At 43.1% G+C, this 20,350-nt stretch overlaps 3 protein-coding genes across 3 annotated transcripts in view; all 3 read left to right on the top strand.

Moving 5' to 3' along the window:
- LOC308250372 (protocadherin gamma-C4) overlaps nucleotides 1-20,350 on the top strand; it is a gene marked incomplete at its 5' end in the record, with an annotated part of 563,663 nt that overhangs the window by 294,632 nt on the left and 248,681 nt on the right. The gene's annotated exons all lie outside the window — the stretch shown is intronic.
- Nucleotides 3,398-6,138, top strand: LOC308250380 (protocadherin beta-13-like). Its single transcript, XM_080672954.1, has one exon. The coding sequence runs from the start codon at nucleotides 3,578-3,580 to the stop codon at nucleotides 5,960-5,962; it is 2,385 nt and encodes a 794-aa protein (XP_080529080.1). The 5' UTR covers nucleotides 3,398-3,577; the 3' UTR covers nucleotides 5,963-6,138.
- Nucleotides 11,521-19,830, top strand: LOC308250557 (uncharacterized protein). The gene is made up of 2 exons (XM_080673263.1): nucleotides 11,521-14,120; nucleotides 16,654-19,830. The coding sequence occupies exons 1-2, from the start codon at nucleotides 11,727-11,729 to the stop codon at nucleotides 19,063-19,065; spliced, it is 4,806 nt and encodes a 1,601-aa protein (XP_080529389.1). The 5' UTR covers nucleotides 11,521-11,726; the 3' UTR covers nucleotides 19,066-19,830.

Genomic DNA, 20,350 nt, shown 5'->3' with positions numbered 1-20,350 from the left:
ACAGCTGAGGCCAAGTTCCCTTAAGGAGCCTTAACGAGCATTCAGCGGGGACCTGAGGCTATGCCCTCCCCCATCCCGGTGGGGCTTGACAAGGGACCTCAGGCCACGCCCCCCACCCTGTGGGGCTTGATGGGGACCTCAGGCTGCGACCCCGCAGGGCGCCAGGCCAGGGGACCAGAGGCCACACCTCCCACCCTGCAGGGCTTGATGGGGGACCTCCAGGTGTGCTTCCCATCCTGTTGCTGGGCTAGGAGACCTCAGGCTGCCCCCCCTGCCCCAGCACCGGGCCAGGGGACCTGAGGCTGCACCCTCCTGCCTGGCTGGGCTTGACAGCAAACCTCAGGCCATGCTCCCCACCCAGCAGGGCTTGATGGGGGACCTCAAGGTGCACCCCCAGTGCTGGGTCAGGGGAACTCAGGCCATGCCCCCTGCCCAGCAGGGCTTGACGGGGGACCTGAGGCTGCACCCCTCTGCCGGTGGGGCTTGACTGGATCTGAGACTGTGCCCCTCTCCCGGTGCTGGGCTGGGGGACCTGAGGCTGTGCACCCCTGCCTGGCGGGGCTTGACGGGGGACCTCAGGCCATGCCCCCCCACCCAGCAGGGCTTGACAGGGGATCTCAGGCCATGTCCCACACCTGGCAGGGCTTGACAGGGGACCTCAAGGCACGCCCCCCACCCTGGTCTGGGCTGGGGGGCCTCAGGCCACACCCCCGTCCTGGCACCGGGCCAGGGGACCTGAGGCTATGTCCCCTGCCCGGGGCTTGACAAGGGTGGGAATGGCCGGGTCTGAATCTAGCCCAATGGGGGGGTGGGCGGCTGGGTCTGGATCTCACGTGATTTTGAGGTGAATGTGGGTGGGCGTGGACTTGACTCTGGGTCCCGTGGTGTGCCCCAGACTCTGACAGGAGGAAGGTTTTCATATACATTTTACTAATTTTTTTCATCTCTGACACTTCTATTATAGAGAAAGGGCAAATAGCAATATTAAATTATTGCCTCTAATTAATCCCCTTTTAATGTGCATGAATTTTGTGCACCAGGCCACTAGTTAAGTAATAAAAAATGTTGTTTGGGATGTTGTAAATTAATTTCATTGTCTTCAAACTTTATTGCTTTTTTATTTATGAGTTGATTTCAGAGCTGTAGATATATACTTGCCTTAAGTTTTAGAAGCACAGATTATACAGTATCTTTTGAAGTTTTTAAGAAAGTACTTAGTATACATAAAACACTATTTTAACACTTTTAATCTTAGAAGTAAACTTATGAGGAGAGGTATTTTTGAAATGGGCAAGTAGATACTCATAGAGGTTCAATAAATTCAGTAAGATCACCAATTAATAAATGGCAGAATTGAGTATCTTTCCTAAATCTTTCTGCCACTGGGACCTTGCTATGATGCTATACTCTTTTCTGGCATTAGATATCACACTGCAAGTTTCTCCATAATTAAGGAGAAGGAATACTTTTCCCTTATTCATATTCCCCTTCAGTCTTTTCTATAATTAGAAGTAATAGTGTATATATTGGATTGTGGTTTTATTTTCTTACAAACTAATAATCCAGCTTTACCAAATTGTTTAATTATTATTATTAAAGCATTGATCTAACCAAATCTCAAGTAAGAAAAATGGAAAGATCACTTTTTGCTTTTTTTCTTGTTATCCCAATATATGGCCTTCATTTCACAGAAAAGATTAATGACTCTGAATGGAAATATTACATAATTTTTATTTCTTCAGTAGTTTATTAATTTTCTCACATTGTAGTAATATTCTATGGTGGTCCTTACCTACCTTTTAAAACGCATTTTTCTCCTTTAATTTGAAAGTTTATTTTTAAGCCTCTTATTCAATATATTATAGTGCTGAATCAGGAAAATATAAGAAAAAGAATCGTTTTAAATATGTAATAATAAAAAGAAACAAATTACAATTAAATTATTTAGAGATGCTGGGGAGTTAAGGAGAACCTTTGTTATAATAATCTGTAACTGCTCTTTCTTGAACCCTGTCCAGATAATTTTTGCATGGCTGTGTTCTGAATATGTTATAAATTAGTGCTGCTAACTCTTAAAATAGTACTCTTACTATGTATTACTAATGGGATATAGTCTAAGGACAAAAAATTCTCACAGCATTCAAATTCTAAGTTGTTTTCATAGTGTCAAGATGAAATTATCCAGTTTTTTTTTCTTCTAACAAATCAATGATATGAAAAAGGGGAGGAGGAAATTTTCAACAATGAAATAAATGTAATGTGGGGTGAATGTTGTTTGGCTCGATTCAAAGAACTGTGTAAGAGTTGTAAAAAATGTGAATATAGATGCATTTTAAATAATATTAACCTAATTTCTTAGGCATGATATAGCATTGTAGTTGTATATGATGAAGTATTTATGGGTGATAATGTAGTTTGGGATGTGAGAATGTTAGGGAAATAAACAATTATGACAAAATATTTATAATTGTTGAAGCTAGTTACCAGTATGTGGAGGTGCATCATACTATTCTCCTTCTTTATGGTTTTGAAGTTTTTCAAAATAAAGGTCATTTTTAAAAAATTGACACTGTAAGAAGAAAAGTGGAGATAAAAAATAGGGCATTTTTCTGAATACAGAATCACCGCTGCTCTCACAGATCATATTCTCTATTAGACAAACACTGCAGCCTTTCATTTTGTCATCATTTAACATAATAACTTCTATCTGAGCTCATTCTGCTCAAGCATTCTTCTGCCACTTGAATATTGGATGTTTTTCTAGTCATGGCAATGGACTCATGTAAGCTCAGCTACCTGGTGGCATCAAATTACATGCCTGGTGTGTGTGTGTGTGTGTGTGTGTGTGTGTGTGTGGTTAACATGTCTCTGCCTCATTTTCTCATCTGTGTGGGGAGAACTCACAGCAACCCTAAATAATAGGTAATATTATATTATAATTTCCACCTACAGATGAGAAAACTGAGGCAGAAATTAAATAATTTGTCCAAGATTCATAGTCCCATAGTCCCTGGCAAAAAAATATATTCTGAAAGTTTTCTATGTTACTCCAATTATATATTTAAAGAATTTTCCTGCATGTATTCTTTCTTCTCAGCCAGACTGATATATAACAACTTTCTTTTTGCTCCAAATTCAACATTATTAAAGGTAAAAAGTCTCTACTAATGTCATTTCTCTTGTATGGTCCTCAGACTATTGTCTGCATGGTAAGGTCCAGCAATAGTAGAGTTAGTGTTGTAACTTGTACAATGCAGGCAAGAGTTAGAAATACTGTAGTGCATCCATTTTCATCCCAGAAAATGTAATATCCTGTGAGGACGCGTGGTGGCGCTGCAGGATAAGAAGGTACAAACCGGAACCGCAGCTGCGGCTTCATTAACGGACAAAACTTAACCAGCAGAGCCTGGAAGCCCACTGGGAAGCTAGGGCGCCACAGAAGAAGGACTGGGTCCTCTAAAAAGGACGGCTCACTGGAATATTTCCGAGGCGTCCTGTACAATATCCAGTCTCAGACACTGAGTTCTTCACAGCTCCGCAGAGCCAGCCTCGCCGGAGGCTGTACCAAGCAAGAACAATGGAGGCCAGCAGGAAGCTCATTTGCAGACAAAGGCAAGTCCTATTCCTTTTTCTCTTCTTGGGCTTATCACAGGCGGGCACTGAACCTAGGCGCTATTCTGTAGTGGAGGAAACTGAGGGGAGCTCTTTTGTAACCAATTTAGCAAAGGACCTGGGTCTGGGGCCGAGGGAACTCTCCAGCCGGGGGGCTAGGGTCATTTCCAAAGGGAACAAACTGCATCTGCAGCTGGATCAGGCAACCGGGGATTTGTTGATAAATGAGAAACTGGACCGCGAGGAGCTGTGTGGTCACACAGAGCCCTGTGTGCTGCGTTTCCAGGTGTTGCTAGCGAATCCCTTAGAGTTTTTTCAAGCTGAGCTGCAAGTAATAGACATGAATGACCATGCTCCGGTGTTTGTGGAAAGAGATATGGTGCTTAAAATATCAGAGAGCAGTCCTCCTGGAACTGCATTTCCTCTGAAGAACGCTCAGGATGAAGATGTAGGCCGAAATAACATTGAGAACTATATAATCAATCCCAACTCCTATTTTCGGGTCCTCACCCGAGAACGAAGCGATGGAAGGAAATATCCGGAGCTGGTGCTGGACAAAGCATTGGATCGAGAGGAGGAACCTGAGCTCAGGTTAACCCTCACAGCGCTGGATGGTGGCTCTCCACCGCAGTCTGGCACTGCTCAGGTCTACATTGAAGTCGTGGACATAAATGATAACGCCCCTGAATTTGAGCAGCCTTTCTATAGGGTACAGATCCCTGAGGACAGTCCCATAGGTTTCCTGATTGTCAAGGTCTCTGCTACGGATGTAGACATAGGAGTCAATGGAGAGATTTCCTATTCACTTTTCCAGGCTCCAGAAGAGATTAGGAAAACCTTTGAGCTCAACCCCCTGACAGGAGATATTCGACTGAAAAGACAACTTGATTTCGAAGCAATTCAGTCCTATGAGGTCATTATTGAGGCTAAAGATGCCGGAAGCTTGTCTGGAAAATGCACCGTTCTGACTCAAGTCCTGGATGTGAACGACAATGCCCCAGAAGTCACCATGTCCGCACTTACCAGGCAGATCCCTGAGAACTCGCCTGAGACGGTGGTTGCCCTTTTCAGTGTTTCTGATCTTGATTCGGAAGAAAACGGGAAAATAAGTTGCTCCATTCAGGACAATCTACCCTTTCTCCTAAAATCTTCCTTGGAAAACTTTTACACCCTAGTAACAGAGATGCCGCTGGACAGAGAGACCACAGCCGAATACAACATCACCATCACCGTCACCGACTTGGGGACCCCCAGGCTGAAAACCCAGCACAACATAACGCTGCTGGTCTCTGACGTCAACGACAACGCCCCCGCCTTCACCCAAACCTCCTACACCCTGTTCCTCCGCGAGAACAACAGCCCCGCCCTGCACATCGGCAGCGTCAGCGCCACAGATAGAGACGCGGGCGCCAACGCCCAGGTCACCTACTCGCTGCTGCCGCCCCACAACCCGCAGCTGCCCCTGGCCTCGCTGGTGTCCATCAACGCGGACAACGGCCACCTGTTCGCCCTGAGGGCGCTGGACTTCGAGGCCCTGCGGGCGTTCGAGTTCCGCGTGGGCGCCACCGACCGCGGGTCGCCCGCGCTGAGCAGCCAGGCGCTGGTGCGCGTGCAGGTGCTGGACGCCAACGACAACGCGCCCTTCGTGCTGTACCCGCTGCAGAACGGCTCCGCGCCCTGCACCGAGCTGGTGCCCAGGGCGGCCGAGCCGGGCTACCTGGTGAGCAAGGTGGTGGCGGTGGACGCAGACTCGGGCCAGAACGCCTGGCTGTCGTACCAGCTGCTGCGGGCCACGGAGCCCGGGCTGTTCGGCGTGTGGGCGCACAATGGCGAGGTGCGCACGGCGCGGCTGCTGAGCGAGCGCGACGCGGCCAAGCACAGGCTGGTGGTGCTGGTGAAGGACAATGGCGAGCCCGCGCTGTCTGCCAGCGTCACGCTGCACGTGCTGTTGGTGGATGGCTTCTCGCAGCCCTACCTGCCGCTGCCCGAAGCGGCGGCCGAGCAGGCGCAGGCCGACCCGCTGACGGTCTACCTGGTGATCGCGCTGGCGTCGGTGTCGTCGCTGTTCCTGTTCTCGGTGCTGGCGTTCATCGCGGTGCGGCTGTGCAGGCGGAGCAGGGCGGCCTGGGTGGGTGGCTGCTCGGTGCCTGAGGGCCACCTGGTGGGTGTCACCGGTACTGGGACTCTGTCCCAGAGCTACCAGTATGAAGTGTGTCTGATGGGTGGCTCAGGGACTAGCGAGTACAAGTTTCTGAAGCCTATTGTTCCCAATTCCCAGGGCCATTACCCTGGGGCAGAAGTAGAAGAAAACCCTGACTTCAAGAATGACTTTAGTTTTAGTATTCAGTGACCATAATATTTTATCTTATTCCAGCTACTTCAAATTGGTAAATTCAAAGTGATGATTTATTTTTGGCACCTATTATGAATTTTTAAATTTTACTAAGTTTCCTTGCAAATTTTCTTACATTACTTCTTCCTTTTAAATAATGGTAACTTATCATTTCTTCATTACTATAAAAGATGAGTGGTTCTAAAACTTGCCTCTCAAAAGACTGACGAAGTTAATAATTGTACAAATCCTTGTTCTGGGATAGCTTTAGAATGTATTAGGAAAAAACACTGAAAAGTTGATTGTGTTTTCTTGAGATTTTCCATTTTTTATTAGTTTTTAATTATTGCTTATTTAAGAGAAGTAATGCACTAACACTCAGGGGGAAGTATGCCTAACCAGGAAGGAAAGAGAACTGGCACCATGAGAATTTGGCTCATTTTATTCTGCTCTCCTAGTACGATCTTTGATATTATTTTCTCTTAAAATGTTATATTTATTATGGTTCCTTTCATTAATATACCTCTGTTAGTTTTAATTCCATTATTTTCATTACTTTTCATTTTATTTCATTGATGTTCAAAGGAGGGGGAAAGCTACACAGTGTTTATCCAGTGAGATGAAATAGCAAAGCAGCAAATTTGGCTTTTCCCATTTGAGAAACATTGAGTACCCATGACAAAAAACACATTGGCCAACCAATATCCATTCATTTTTTTCTACTTTCTAACAGATCCCAAATTCCACTTAGGGCATTAGTTTGCTTATTCAAAAGAATACATTTTGCCAACCTCTTTGGCAGCTACAATGGAGCATTTGACTATGTTTTAGTCAATGAGATGTATATACAAATGTTGTAGAAGACTTCTAAGAAAGCTGTTTAAAGGAAGATGAGTCATTTGGGAAGGGGTCCCTTTTGTCCTTCTCTAGTCCTTGCTTCTTAGAATGTGTAAGTCATGGTTGGAACACAGTCATCCATGTTGGACCATAAAGCAACAATAAGAATAAAAATAATGGATGAAGACAGTCAGTATAGAATAAACTTTAAGGAGATGAGGGTCCCTGATGATCACAGAATCATTATGTCATCCCTGGATTGCCTGCTTCTGAACTTTTTTTTTTACTTGAGAAATAAAGGAACTTCTATCTCATTTAAGCTACCATCATCATTTTAGTTTTGTGGTACCTCCAGTGAAATCCAATCCTAATGCTTTAACAGTAAGATTTTTCATTAAAACAGTATATAATAAGTGAAATGCACAGATCTTAACTGTATAGTCTGAGCTAACTGATCTGTTTTAAGTTCTTAATTTTGAATTCTAATTTAATTAAAAGTAGTGTATTGAGTGCTTTACACAAATTATCTTTATATATATATATATATATTTTATTGATTTTTTACAGAGAGGAAGAGAGAGGGATAGAGAGAAACATCGATGAGAGAGAAACATCAATCAGCTGCCTCCTGCACACCTACTGGGGATGTGCCCGCAACCAAGGTACATGCCCTTGACCGGAATCGAACCTGGGACCTTTCAGTCCGCAGGCTGACGCTCTGTCCTCTGAGCCAAACCGGTCAGGGCCAAATTATCTTTTTAATCTTCTGCCAAACCTTAAGGCAGTTGGCATAGTGTCCCCTCTTTTACATATGAGAAGCTGAAGATAAGAAAAGTTAAGTAACTTGCTCACAAGTCTGTGTAATAAAAGAAAAAATTTGAAATCTATCCTAAGTTTACTTGAATTGAATGCCCCAGTTTTTAACCCATGTGTTATATATAATGGCAGGTGTTAACTGGTAGCATTGTCTTCCTAACTAAGAAAGTGAAATCCATCTATTCCATGAACTGAACTCCTATATAGAAATGTAACTTTTGGTTCATAGTTTGTATGTGTTTCAATGCCACACTGCTCTGGACCAATAAACTCAGTTCTTGTGGAAGCACTGACCTATCTAAGCTAGGTCAGACAGCACAATTGATCTTCATCATAAATGAATCAGCCCGAATATCTTCCTGTACATTCTCAACATGTCACATTTATTATTGCAGAAATGAACGCCCTAAATAGAGACTAGAAGTGTCCTATGGTTGTATTTTTTGTACTATCCCTTCAGTCTTTTCCCATCATCCCTAAAATATATTTTTCATTTCCTTTGGAAAGTTCAAACTTGCTTTATTATATATATTTGTAAGTCCCTTATTTAAACTAAATATAGTATGTTCATTTTAGCATACCATTTGTTTTAAAGCAGTTGTATTCTGGTATTAATCCTAAATAAAATAATTTTAGAAAAGTATAGGCAATGTTGTGGAGGAATTTTTATAACTAAGTAATTTAGAGATTCTGGAAATTTAATAGGGAAAATGTGTTAGGTTCCAGTTATTTTCTGTTAAAGTTAACCGTATATCTTTGTCAACTTCTCTTAAAAGTTTGCTGGGGGAAAAAAGATAACACCTTTATTCTGAAAGACTGGTTTACCAGAACTGAATTAGACATTCTTCAGCATTTTCTGTGATAATATTATTCTTGTAAACTGATAAATTTTTGACTCAGCTACTATATGCATGAAAATCTATGCTTGTATTATGTACTAGGTTTCCATTGTTGCTATAAAAATCACCACAAATGTAGTTGCTTAAAACAATAAAAATGCATTTCCTTATAGTTCTATAGATCAGATCTCAAATATGGGTCTTACTGGGCTAAAATCAAGGTGTTAGCAGAAATATATTTCTTTCCTATGGCTCTAGAGGATAATCCATTTTTTTGGTCTTTCCTAGCTTCTAGGCTGCCTACATTACTTGACTCATGACCCCATTATTTCTTCTTCAAAGCCAGGAGCTTTGTATCTCCTTGACTATTCTTTTGTAATCACACCTCCCTCTTTTGTAATCACACCTCCCTTTGACCATAACCAGGAAAGGTTCTATCCCACCCAGATAATCCAGGATGATTTTCCCTTTACAAGGTCCTAAACTTATTTGCATTTGTGAAGTCTCTTTTGTTATGAAATATAACAGATTTACAAATTTTGAGAATTAGGCTGTGGACCTCTTTGGGTGGGAGGCCATTATTCTGCCCACGACAGATGGCTGCTTGGAAGAAAATTACCCAGTCTAGTAGTACCATTTGTGTTCAAATTAAGGTTTTTATACCAAGAGCTTAGACCTCATTGATTAGATGCTTTAACCCCAGACAAGATAATTAACAAACTTCTGAAAATCACCAACAAAAACACTGAATGGATAAAGATATCACAAATCTTTGCTGAAATTCAATTCAAATATTAGAAATGGAAAAATGGGACAATGATACAAATCCGATAAGGGACTTGTATCTAGACATATAAAGAACTCTTAAAACTCAATTATAAAAAGACAAATAACCCAGTTTAAAAATGGGTGAAAATCTGAATAGACATTCATCCAAGGAAGATATACCAATGGCCAATAAGCACATGAAAAGATGTTTAACATCATTACTCATCAGAACAATGAAAATCAAAATCCTGAGATACAACTTCACATCCACTAGGATGGCTGGAATCAAAATGTCAGATAATAACAAGTGTTGGGAAGATGTGGAAAAATTGGAATGCTGGTGCACTGACGGTGGGAATGTAAAATGGCACAGCTGCTTTGGAAAACAATCTGGCAGATCTTCAATTAAACATCGATATGTTATATGACCCAGCAAATCTATTCCTAGAGAAATGAAAATATGTGTCCCACAAACACTGGTATATTAATGTTTATAGCAGCATTAATCATCGTGATACAAACCACATACAGAAATAAATTGTATAATATTTTAAAAAGTAGAAACAACTCAAATGTCCATCAACAGAGGAATGGATAGTAAAAATGTGATGTATCTATACAGAGGTATATTATCATGCTGCAAAAATGAACAAAGTACTGACACATGCTACAACTTTGATGAACCTTGAAAACATGCTAAGTGGAAGTAAGCCAGTCACAAAAGTCCACATATTGTTTTATTCCATTCATATGAAAGTCCAGAATAGGAAAGTCAGAAAGTAAATTAGTGGTTGATTAGGGCTTGGGGCAGAAGGATGAAAGAATAGGGAGGTGATAGCTGAAATTTATGGTGTTTTTGAGGTAATGAAAATGTTATAAAATTGACTCTGGTAAAGAATCCATTACTCTGTGAATTCTCTAAAAGCCACTGAATTACACACTGTAAATTTTATGGAATGTGAATTATATCTCATTAAAGCTGTTTTATATTATATTCATATTATCAGAAGTTTGAAAGTTTTACATATTTAAAACTTGTCTCGCTTACATTTCATAACAAACAGAAAAACTAAATCAGAGAGTTGGTGGTGCTTTTAATTTCAGTTTTAAAATTCTTTCAAAGAAATAAATTTTAATATTTCTGTTCCAAGCCATTTTTTTCTAAATGCTCTAGAAAAGACATATTAGTCATTAATAATGCTACACATGTGTGTATATGTATGCACACACAAATACATGCACAAACACAGCCTACATCTTTTGGACACTTCTTTGAAAAAATGTTAATGTCCATCATATAAATCTTAGGCTTTAACAAAAAAAATATAAAGTAGACATTGAGGGGGAAATAGTTGTTTTCTAGAAAAAAAAGACATTACAACAAAAAAAAGGTAGAAGAAAGTTTGTGTAATTCAACATAATAAAAATAAAAGCATAATGGCAATAAAAAAGAATATAACAAATTATTTGTGTCGTGATTATTTAAAAAAAGAATCATGAAGCTTGGTAAGGTATAACCTTGATACCTTCCTCTTTGGGAAATAATTGTCCAATAATTTGAAAATTGCAGAAGCTCACAGTTTTCAGGCTTAAGTGTTGGAAAAAAGCGATCAACTCTTTAGTAAGGTATTGGGTTAAACACTTACTTTAGAACCATTACTGGTTGCAATTTTGCAGTGGACACTCATTTGTAATTCTATAATATGTACCATGAAAATATGTACTTGTGAGCCCTGACTGGTTTGGCTCAGTGGATAGAGCGTTGGCCTGCGGACTGAAGGGTTCCAGTTTGATTCCAGTCAAGGGCATGTACCTTGGTTGCAGGCACATCCCCAGTAGGGGGTGTGCAGGAGGCAGCTGATCGATGTTTCTCTTCCATTGATGTTTCTGACTCTCTATCCCTCTCCCTTCCTCTCTGTAAAAAAAAAAAAAAAATCAATAAAATATATTTAAAAAAAGAAAATATGTACTTGTGAAACTATTCCAATGTTATTTGGAAAAACAATTTCTCCTAAATGTATCATTTTCAGCTTTAATGTTAATTAAGTTATTTTATTTAATCATTATTCCTCAACAGCTTTATACTCCTCCTGTGCAACAACACAGAATTCTATCTGAACACACAAAAACACATAAAAAGTTATATATTAACACACAAAAACCACACGAAGATAAAACTCAGTGTTTAATGTTACAGAACACAGTTTGTTTTATACATTAGGAGAATTTTGTATCCAATGTTAAACCAGAAAGTGTAAGACTTAGTGAGAACGCATGGTGGCGCTGCAGGTTAAATGATGGAAAACGGAATTGACTGCGCAGCTGGGCTATCCAGTCAAACAGTTTCTCACTGCCGGGAAGCTGAAGAATAGCCTTCTCAGCCAGAGCAAAAGTGAGTGTGAAACCTCTTAAAAACTCTATTTCCTGCATCGTTTCGCCGTCCTGGACTGTGGGAACGGGCTGCCAGGATCTTGGGCGTGCATACATGAAGTTCCTGTGAGCAAAATTTTCAGAAAAGAGCAATGGAGATTGGATGGATGCGCAATCGGAGACAAAGGCAAGTCCTTGTTTTCTTTGTTTTGCTGAGCATGTCTGGGGTGTGCGCCGATTTAGGGCCCTATTCAGTAATGGAAGAAACAGAGAGAGGATTCTTTGTGGGAAATCTAGGGAAAGATCTGGGATTGGGGTTGACGGAGATGTCCAGCCGAGGGGCCCGGATCATTTCTCAGGGGCACAAAGAACATTTGCAGCTCAAGGTTCAGACTGGGGATTTGCTCATAAATGAGAAAGTAGACCGAGAGGAGCTATGCGGTTCCACCGAGCCTTGTGTCCTACATTTCCAAGTGCTAATGGAAAATCCCTTAGAGATATTTCAGGCTGAACTAAGGGTGGAAGACATAAATGACCATTCTCCCGTGTTCACTGAAAGAGAAATGATTCTAAAAATACCAGAAAACAGTCCTCTAGGCATGGCATTCCCTCTGAGTAATGCTCTGGACTTGGACGTAGGAAGCAACAGTGTTCAGAACTATAAAATCAGTCCCAACCCCCATTTTCAAGTTTTAACCCACAATCTCAGCGATGGCAGAAAATATCCGGAGCTGGTATTAGACAACGAGCTGGATCGGGAGGAGGAGCCTGAAATCGCTTTAACCCTGACAGCGCTGGATGGCGGCTCTCCACCTCGGTATGGGACCGCCCAGGTGCGCATTGAAGTGGTGGACATCAACGATAATGCCCCTGAGTTTGGGCAGCCACTCTACCAGGTGCATATTCCTGAGAACAGCAACGCAGGCTCCCCGGTCGTCACTCTCTCTGCCAGAGATATAGACAGCGGAGTCAATGGAAAAATAGTATACTCACTCTTTCAGCCCTCAGAAGATATTAGCAAAACTTTGGAGGTAAATCCTATGACAGGAGAAATTCGACTGATAAAGCAAGTGGATTTTGAAACAGTTCGGTCTTATGAAGTGTTCATCAAGGCCACTGATGGGGGAGGTCTTTCAGGAAAATGCACTCTTCTTCTGCAGGTGGTGGATGTCAATGACAATGCCCCAGCAGTGACCGTGTCTGCACTGACCAGCCCCATCCCAGAGAACTCGCCTGAGACTGTAGTTGCTGTTTTCAGTGTTTCAGATCCTGACTCTGGAGACAATGGGAAGACTATTTCCACCATCCAGGATGAGCTTCCTTTTCTTCTAAAACCTTCAGTCAAGAATTTTTACACATTGGTAACGAAGAGAGCACTAGACAGAGAAGAAAAAGCCCAGTATAACATCACCATCACTGTCACCGACATGGGGACCCCCAGGCTGAAAACGGAGTACAGCATAACCCTGCTGGTCTCCGATGTCAACGACAACGCCCCCGCCTTCACCCAAACCTCCTACACCCTGTTCCTCCGCGAGAACAACAGCCCCGCCCTGCACATCGGCAGCGTCAGCGCCACAGACAGAGACGCGGGCGCCAACGCCCAGGTCACCTACTCGCTGCTGCCGCCCCACGACCCGCAGCTGCCCCTGGCCTCGCTGGTGTCCATCAACGCGGACAACGGCCACCTGTTCGCCCTGAGGGCGCTGGACTTCGAGGCCCTGCGGGCGTTCGAGTTCCGCGTGGGCGCCACCGACCGCGGGTCGCCCGCGCTGAGCAGCCAGGCGCTGGTGCGCGTGCAGGTGCTGGACGCCAACGACAACGCGCCCTTCGTGCTGTACCCGCTGCAGAACGGCTCCGCGCCCTGCACCGAGCTGGTGCCCAGGGCGGCCGAGCCGGGCTACCTGGTGAGCAAGGTGGTGGCGGTGGACGCAGACTCGGGCCAGAACGCCTGGCTGTCGTACCAGCTGCTGCGGGCCACGGAGCCCGGGCTGTTCGGCGTGTGGGCGCACAATGGCGAGGTGCGCACGGCGCGGCTGCTGAGCGAGCGCGACGCGGCCAAGCACAGGCTGGTGGTGCTGGTCAAGGACAATGGCGAGCCCGCGCTGTCTGCCAGCGTCACGCTGCAGGTGCTGCTGGTGGAAGGCTTCTCGCAGCCCTACCTGCCGCTGCCCGAAGCGGCGGCCGAGCAGGCGCAGGCCGACCCGCTGACGGTCTACCTGGTGATCGCGTTGGCGTCGGTGTCGTCGCTGTTCCTGTTCTCGGTGCTGGCGTTCATCGCGGTGCGGCTGTGCAGGCGGAGCAGGGCGGCCTGGGTGGGTGGCTGCTCGGTGCCTGAGGGCCACTTTCCGGGCCACCTGGTGGACGTCACCGGTACTGGGACCCTGTCCCAGAGCTACCAGTATGAGGTGTGTCTGAGGGGAGGTACTGGGACAGATGAGTTTAAATTTCTGAAGCCGATTATTCCCAATCTTCCAGTCCATGACACTGGTAAGAATGTAGAGGAGAATGAGAACTTTAGAAATAGCTTTGGATTCAATATCCAATAAATTTTTTAATTTTAATTTATCATTCTCGGGATACTCCTAGTATGTCAGAGGGGAGGTTCAGGGACCAGTTAAAGTTGCTAAAACCAGTTATCCCCAATCTCAAATCCCAGAGCAGGGGGGTAAATGGAAGAAAATCCCTTCTTTTGGACTAGCTTTGGGAATTAATTATTGATAGGAACCTAGGTAATAAAGATATTAGCTTCTAACATATTTTGTAAACTAACTAGGTTATTATTGCCCACCACCAATAAGGTGTTGTTTAATTTTCTCTATTTCACCCTCAATTACCAATTTTATGCTTAACTTCAGAAGTTTTCTTTTCCTTATTCTTTAGCTCAGTGAAGAATTTTTCAATAGAATTTCAATGAATGAAATAGATTATACTTTAAAATTGATGTCATTCAATTTTTCTACCCTATAAATGTTGTTATTGCCTTTTAATTTACATTTTCATTTTAGTTCTTTTCTAGAACTTCAATTATTAAAATAATCTGCTGCTTGTGAGCTGTACATTTATTTTCTAATACTTCTATTTTCCTTTTATTTATTATTATTTTGTAAATCCTCACCCCAGGATATTTTTTCCATTGGTTATTAAAGAGAGTGGAAGGGGAGAGCATGAAATATTGATCTCACATGTGCCCCACCAACAGCCCCATGGAGTAGGGATGGAACCTACAAGACTGGGCATTGAACCAGTGACCTTTCAGTGAAGGGGCCAATGCTCTAACCACTTAGCAAGATGGGCCAGGGCTATTTTCCTTTTAAAACTGATATATTTGCTAGTTTGTCATCTCAGTTTTTATTATACCCATTTTCTGAAACTATGTTGCTTTTTAAAACCATTTTATTTTCCCTGAATTAGTATCTGCCTATTTAATATACAGTATTCCTATTATGATATGATAAATAAATGTCTAATCAGCTTTATCTAAAAATATGAAGAAACAACATTGTAAGATATCAAATGCGTGTATATGTGTTTAAGTTTGGAGGCCAAAAAAGCGAAGTTTAGGCATTTCACAGCACCATATAGGAATATTTAATAATTTTTTGCTTTTAATTCTGTATGAAAAAATCAGAGATCCTTGTTAAGGTTTTAATGACTAACAATGCGGTCCTATTCACTTGGAAAGAGAACAGTAGAAATCAGCAAGCAGAAGTTTCTTTGTGTGGCTTTTATGTTCAACAATCAGAGTGTTTGGGGCAGTAGTTAGCCTTTTCCCTGTATGACATACCTCAGTTTATTCTGTATCTCTTATTTATTATCAGAAAAATAGAGTTCTTTCTAGATATTAAGCTTTTAAATAAAAATCTATATGAGGCAGGTGTTACAATGCTGTTCTTACTTTCAGTGGTATTAGAATAGGCATTTGTGTGGCCTACTCTTTGCCTTCCTTTCTTTGGTGAAGAGAAATTAAATCCCACTATATTTTAATTAAGGGCATGATTAAAATAAAGGTTAATCCCTTCTTTAATTCTTCAAGTAACCTTAAAGCTAATGTAAGAAAAAACAAAGACATATTAAAGAAAGGGAACAAAATTGCAAAAGAATAAGTGAAGGAATACAATTTTTAAACAGCAAGGATTTAAAGACACTGAAAATTGTGTTTATCCTACTCAAGGGTTCATTTATGCATGCCTGAATACAGCAAGCATTTAGTGAGTGTCTGATTTGCCAACAAAAGATAACAAAGACATAGTTTCCATCCCTAAGTAGGGACAGATTGGCATGAAACAGGAAATAATAAAATGTACAGGAGAGTTATACAAGATTTTATGGTAGCATGGAGAAGGGACAACTTAAATGCTCTCTTCTAGATTATAGAGTGATGACTCTATTTAGGCAGAGTAATTATGTTTTGAAGAAATTCGTTGAAGAAATTGTGAAACAAGTTTCTTTGGTCAGTTCTTGATGTTCCTATCCACAATGTTTCTGAAAAAGGAAAACCTATTATTTTGGTAATCTCAGAAGTCACTGCAATTTTCCCTTTGGTTCCTGACATTGCACGGGGGTAGTTTCAGAAGTGGAAGGCCCCATACACAGCTAAATATAGCACAATGAGGTGCACAGAGTTAAAAGCTAGAAACATTCTTTTTGCAACTGTTCTTTTTACTCTCCTCATGAAACAATGAAAAATCTCAACAACTTGAACAGTTTTCTATCTCAGCATTATATTTTACAAAACAAACACAAGAAAAATGGAATAGTTAAGTGATCCACTAAGGAAGAAATGTATAAATATATATGCACACACTTTGGGTACAGCCATTTGAGTCTGCTGGAAGCCAGGCGGTGGCGCTGCAGGCTAAAGAGACAGAATAGAGAATTGAACTAAGAATGCTGCAGAAGTCACTGACAGAAAAAGGAAGAACGCAGCAGGCAGGCTGGGAGAAAAGCCATAGCTGCTCAAGACTGCGGAAAGAAAACAAAATTTTAGACCCCTGCCACTACATGGTGGAGGTCTGGGGTTTGAAACTGCTGTTTCTTTGTGCTGGGAGCTGTGATTGTGACCGATACTGACAAAAGATGTGTTCAGAAGAAGCTATGGAGGCTGGAGGGTTGTGCTGCCCAAGACAAAGGCAAGTCCTGTTTCTCTTTCTGTTTTGGAGAGTATCCTTGGCAGGACCTGTGTTTGGACGATATTCAGTGACAGAGGAAACAGAGAGAGGATCGTTTGTGGTCAATCTGGCAAAGGATCTGGGGCTAGAGGATCGGGAGCTGGTTGCAAGGGGAGCCCGGGTGGTCTTTGATGATAACAAACAACATTTGCTCCTGGACTCTCATACTGGGGATTTGTTCACAAATGAGATACTGGATCGGGAGAAGCTGTGTGGCTCCACAGAACCCTGTATGCTGTATTTCCAAATTTTAATGGATAACCCCTTTCAGATTTACCGGGCTGAGCTGAGGGTCAGGGACATAAATGATCATTCACCAGAGTTTCAAGACAAAGAAATAGTCTTAAAAATAATAGAAAATACAGCTGAAGGGACAACATTTCGACTAGAAAGAGCACAGGATTCAGATGGAGGACTTAACGGTATCCAAAACTACACCATCAATCCCAACTCTTTTTTCCATATTAAAATTGGTGACAGTGATGAAGGCATGATATATCCAGAGCTAGTGTTGGACAAGGCGCTGGATAGGGAGAAGCAGCAAGAGCTCAGTTTAACACTCACAGCACTCGATGGCGGGTCTCCACCCAGGTCTGGGACCTCCACTATACGCATTGTGATCCTGGATGTCAATGACAATGCCCCACAGTTTTCTCAGCCAACCTATCAGATCCAGGCTCCAGAGAACAGCCCAGTGGGTTCCATTATTGCTACAGTCTCTGCAGCAGATGTAGACTCTGGAATCTATGCAGACATAGCCTACTCATTTTTTGATGCTTCTGAAGATATTCGCTCAACCTTTCAAGTCAATCCCTTTTCTGGGGAAATCATTCTCAGAGTGTTGCTGGATTATGAGCTAGTAAAGTCTTACAAAATAAATATACAGGCAGTCGACGGAGGCGGCCTTTCTGCAAGGTGTACGGTTTTGGTTGAGGTATTAGACACCAATGACAATCCCCCTGAGCTGATCATGTCATCACTTTCCAACCATGTTCCTGAGAACTCTCCTGAGATGATATTGGCTGTTTTTAGGATTAAAGACAGAGACTCTGGAGAAAATGGGAAAATGATTTGCTACATTCAAGATAATCTGCCATTCCTTCTGAAACCGTCTGTGGAGAATTTTTACATTCTAATGACAGAAGGAGCTCTGGACAGAGAAAGCCAAGCAGAGTACAACATCTCCATCACTGTCACTGATTTGGGCACCCCCAGACTGAAAACCCAGCACAACATAACCCTGCTGGTCTCCGACGTCAACGACAACGCCCCCGCCTTCACCCAAACCTCCTACACCCTGTTCCTCCGCGAGAACAACAGCCCCGCCCTGCACATCGGCAGCGTCAGCGCCACAGACAGAGACGCGGGTGCCAACGCCCAGGTCACCTACTCGCTGCTGCCGCCCCACGACCCGCAGCTGCCCCTGGCCTCGCTGGTGTCCATCAACGCGGACAACGGCCACCTGTTCGCCCTGAGGGCGCTGGACTTCGAGGCCCTGCGGGCGTTCGAGTTCCGCGTGGGCGCCACCGACCGCGGGTCGCCCGCGCTGAGCAGCCAGGCGCTGGTGCGCGTGCAGGTGCTGGACGCCAACGACAACGCGCCCTTCGTGCTGTACCCGCTGCAGAACGGCTCCGCGCCCTGCACCGAGCTGGTGCCCAGGGCGGCCGAGCCGGGCTACCTGGTGAGCAAGGTGGTGGCGGTGGACGCAGACTCGGGCCAGAACGCCTGGCTGTCGTACCAGCTGCTGCGGGCCACGGAGCCCGGGCTGTTCGGCGTGTGGGCGCACAATGGCGAGGTGCGCACGGCGCGGCTGCTGAGCGAGCGCGACGCGGCCAAGCACAGGCTGGTGGTGCTGGTCAAGGACAATGGCGAGCCCGCGCTGTCTGCCAGCGTCACGCTGCACGTGCTGCTGGTGGATGGCTTCTCGCAGCCCTACCTGCCGCTGCCCGAAGCGGCGGCCGAGCAGGCGCAGGCCGACCCGCTGACGGTCTACCTGGTGATCGCGTTGGCGTCGGTGTCGTCGCTGTTCCTGTTCTCGGTGCTGGCGTTCATCGCGGTGCGGCTGTGCAGGCGGAGCAGGGCGGCCTGGGTGGGTGGCTGCTCGGTGCCTGAGGGCCACCTTCCTGGCCACCTGGTGGACGTCACCGGTACTGGGACCCTGTCCCAGAGCTACCAGTATGAGGTATGTCTGACGGGAGGCTCAGGGACCAGCGAGTTCAAGTTTTTGAAGCCAATTCTTCCCAACATTCAGGAACAGGACCTTGAGGGGAATAGTGAAGAAAACCCCACCTTGCGAAATAGCTTTGGATTTAATTTTTAGTAAAAATTCTTTTTATATTTTCATGTACTTTTGAAGTGTTTTACAACCATATAAATATTAGTTTAGTTTTAAAACTCCACGTTAAATTATTATGCAACTTCAAGCCTAATATTTTTTTCATTTTTTTTTTAATTTTTGGAGAGAGAAAGGGAAAGGGAACTAGAAACATCAATGATAAGAATCATTGACCCGCTGCCTCCTGCACGCCACCTACTGGGGATCGAGCCTGTAACCCTGGCATATGCCCTGACCGGGAATGGAACCTGATCTCTGGTTCATGGGTGACGCTTAACCAATGAGCTACAAGGCCGGGGAAACCTAATTTTAAATTACTTTATGTTTTTACAGTGTTCTTTTATCATATTTGCATGAATCAATATTTAGTTTAATTAGTACCCATTTTAAAATAATCGTTTTAAGGTTTAATTCTTTGACAATGTACAGTGATTTAGTTATTTCTCATTCTAGAAAACAGGTTTTTATTTTTCTCTTAGTATATTTCACAGACTGCATCTGATTATCCTACCCACCCATCTATCGTATTTCCTTCATGTAAGAAGACATACGTGCACTTCTGACCTTATTCTAACATTGTTTAATCCTGTTAGAAATCCATGTCATCTAGTTCTAAAGCATAGCATTTAAAAATAAATAGTTCTCTATTATTCTGCTATGATAAAATGAAGCATCATTTTGTGAGCAACGTTGGACTCCAATAATATCCTTGTTTATATTATTATGTCATTTCCTTTACATACACTACTCTTACCCAGTATTTTCTTTTTTTTTTTTTTTAAATATATTTTATTGATTTTTTACAGAGAGGGAGGAAGAGGGATAGATAGTCAGAAACATCGATGAGAGAGAAACATCGATCAGCTGCCTCCTGCACACCTCCCACCGGGGATGTGCCCGCAACCAAGGTACATGCCCCTGACCGGAACCGAACCTGGGACCCTTCAGTCTGCAGGCCGACGCTCTATCCACTGAGCCAAACCGGTTCTGGCCCCAGTATTTTCTAATGTTCACTTTTGCTGATATGTGAAATATAACATGTCATATAATTCAAATAAAATGTAATAACCTGCATGAAAATTATTATAAATAAAATCATTTTGAAAGTTTGAATGTGAGAATGTTGGTGAACTGTTGAAAAGATATTTACCTTTCATTTTATTTTGTGAATTTGTTTAATTATCAAATTCAAAAATCAAGATGTACTAAAGTCATAAAGAACAAAAACAGATTTTTTAAATATCCAGATACTTTCTATAAGTGGTTTCTC

Source organism: Plecotus auritus, assembly GCF_963455305.1.
Source record: "Plecotus auritus genome assembly, chromosome: 6".
Classification (NCBI taxonomy): Eukaryota; Metazoa; Chordata; class Mammalia; order Chiroptera; family Vespertilionidae; genus Plecotus; species Plecotus auritus.
Note: the sequence above shows the minus strand (reverse complement) of the source record. Positions and strands in the feature narration are given on the sequence as shown.

Excerpts from the sequence above, each read along its gene's own strand:
- LOC308250380 (XM_080672954.1), top strand. The coding sequence starts at position 3,578 with ATGGAGGCCAGCAGGAAGCTCATTTGCAGACAAAGGCAAGTCCTATTC.
- LOC308250557 (XM_080673263.1), top strand. The coding sequence starts at position 11,727 with ATGGAGATTGGATGGATGCGCAATCGGAGACAAAGGCAAGTCCTTGTT. Across the intron at positions 14,121-16,653 it reads GCTTTGGATTCAATATCCAA|ATGTGTTCAGAAGAAGCTAT; the intron begins TAAATTTTTTAA and ends TACTGACAAAAG.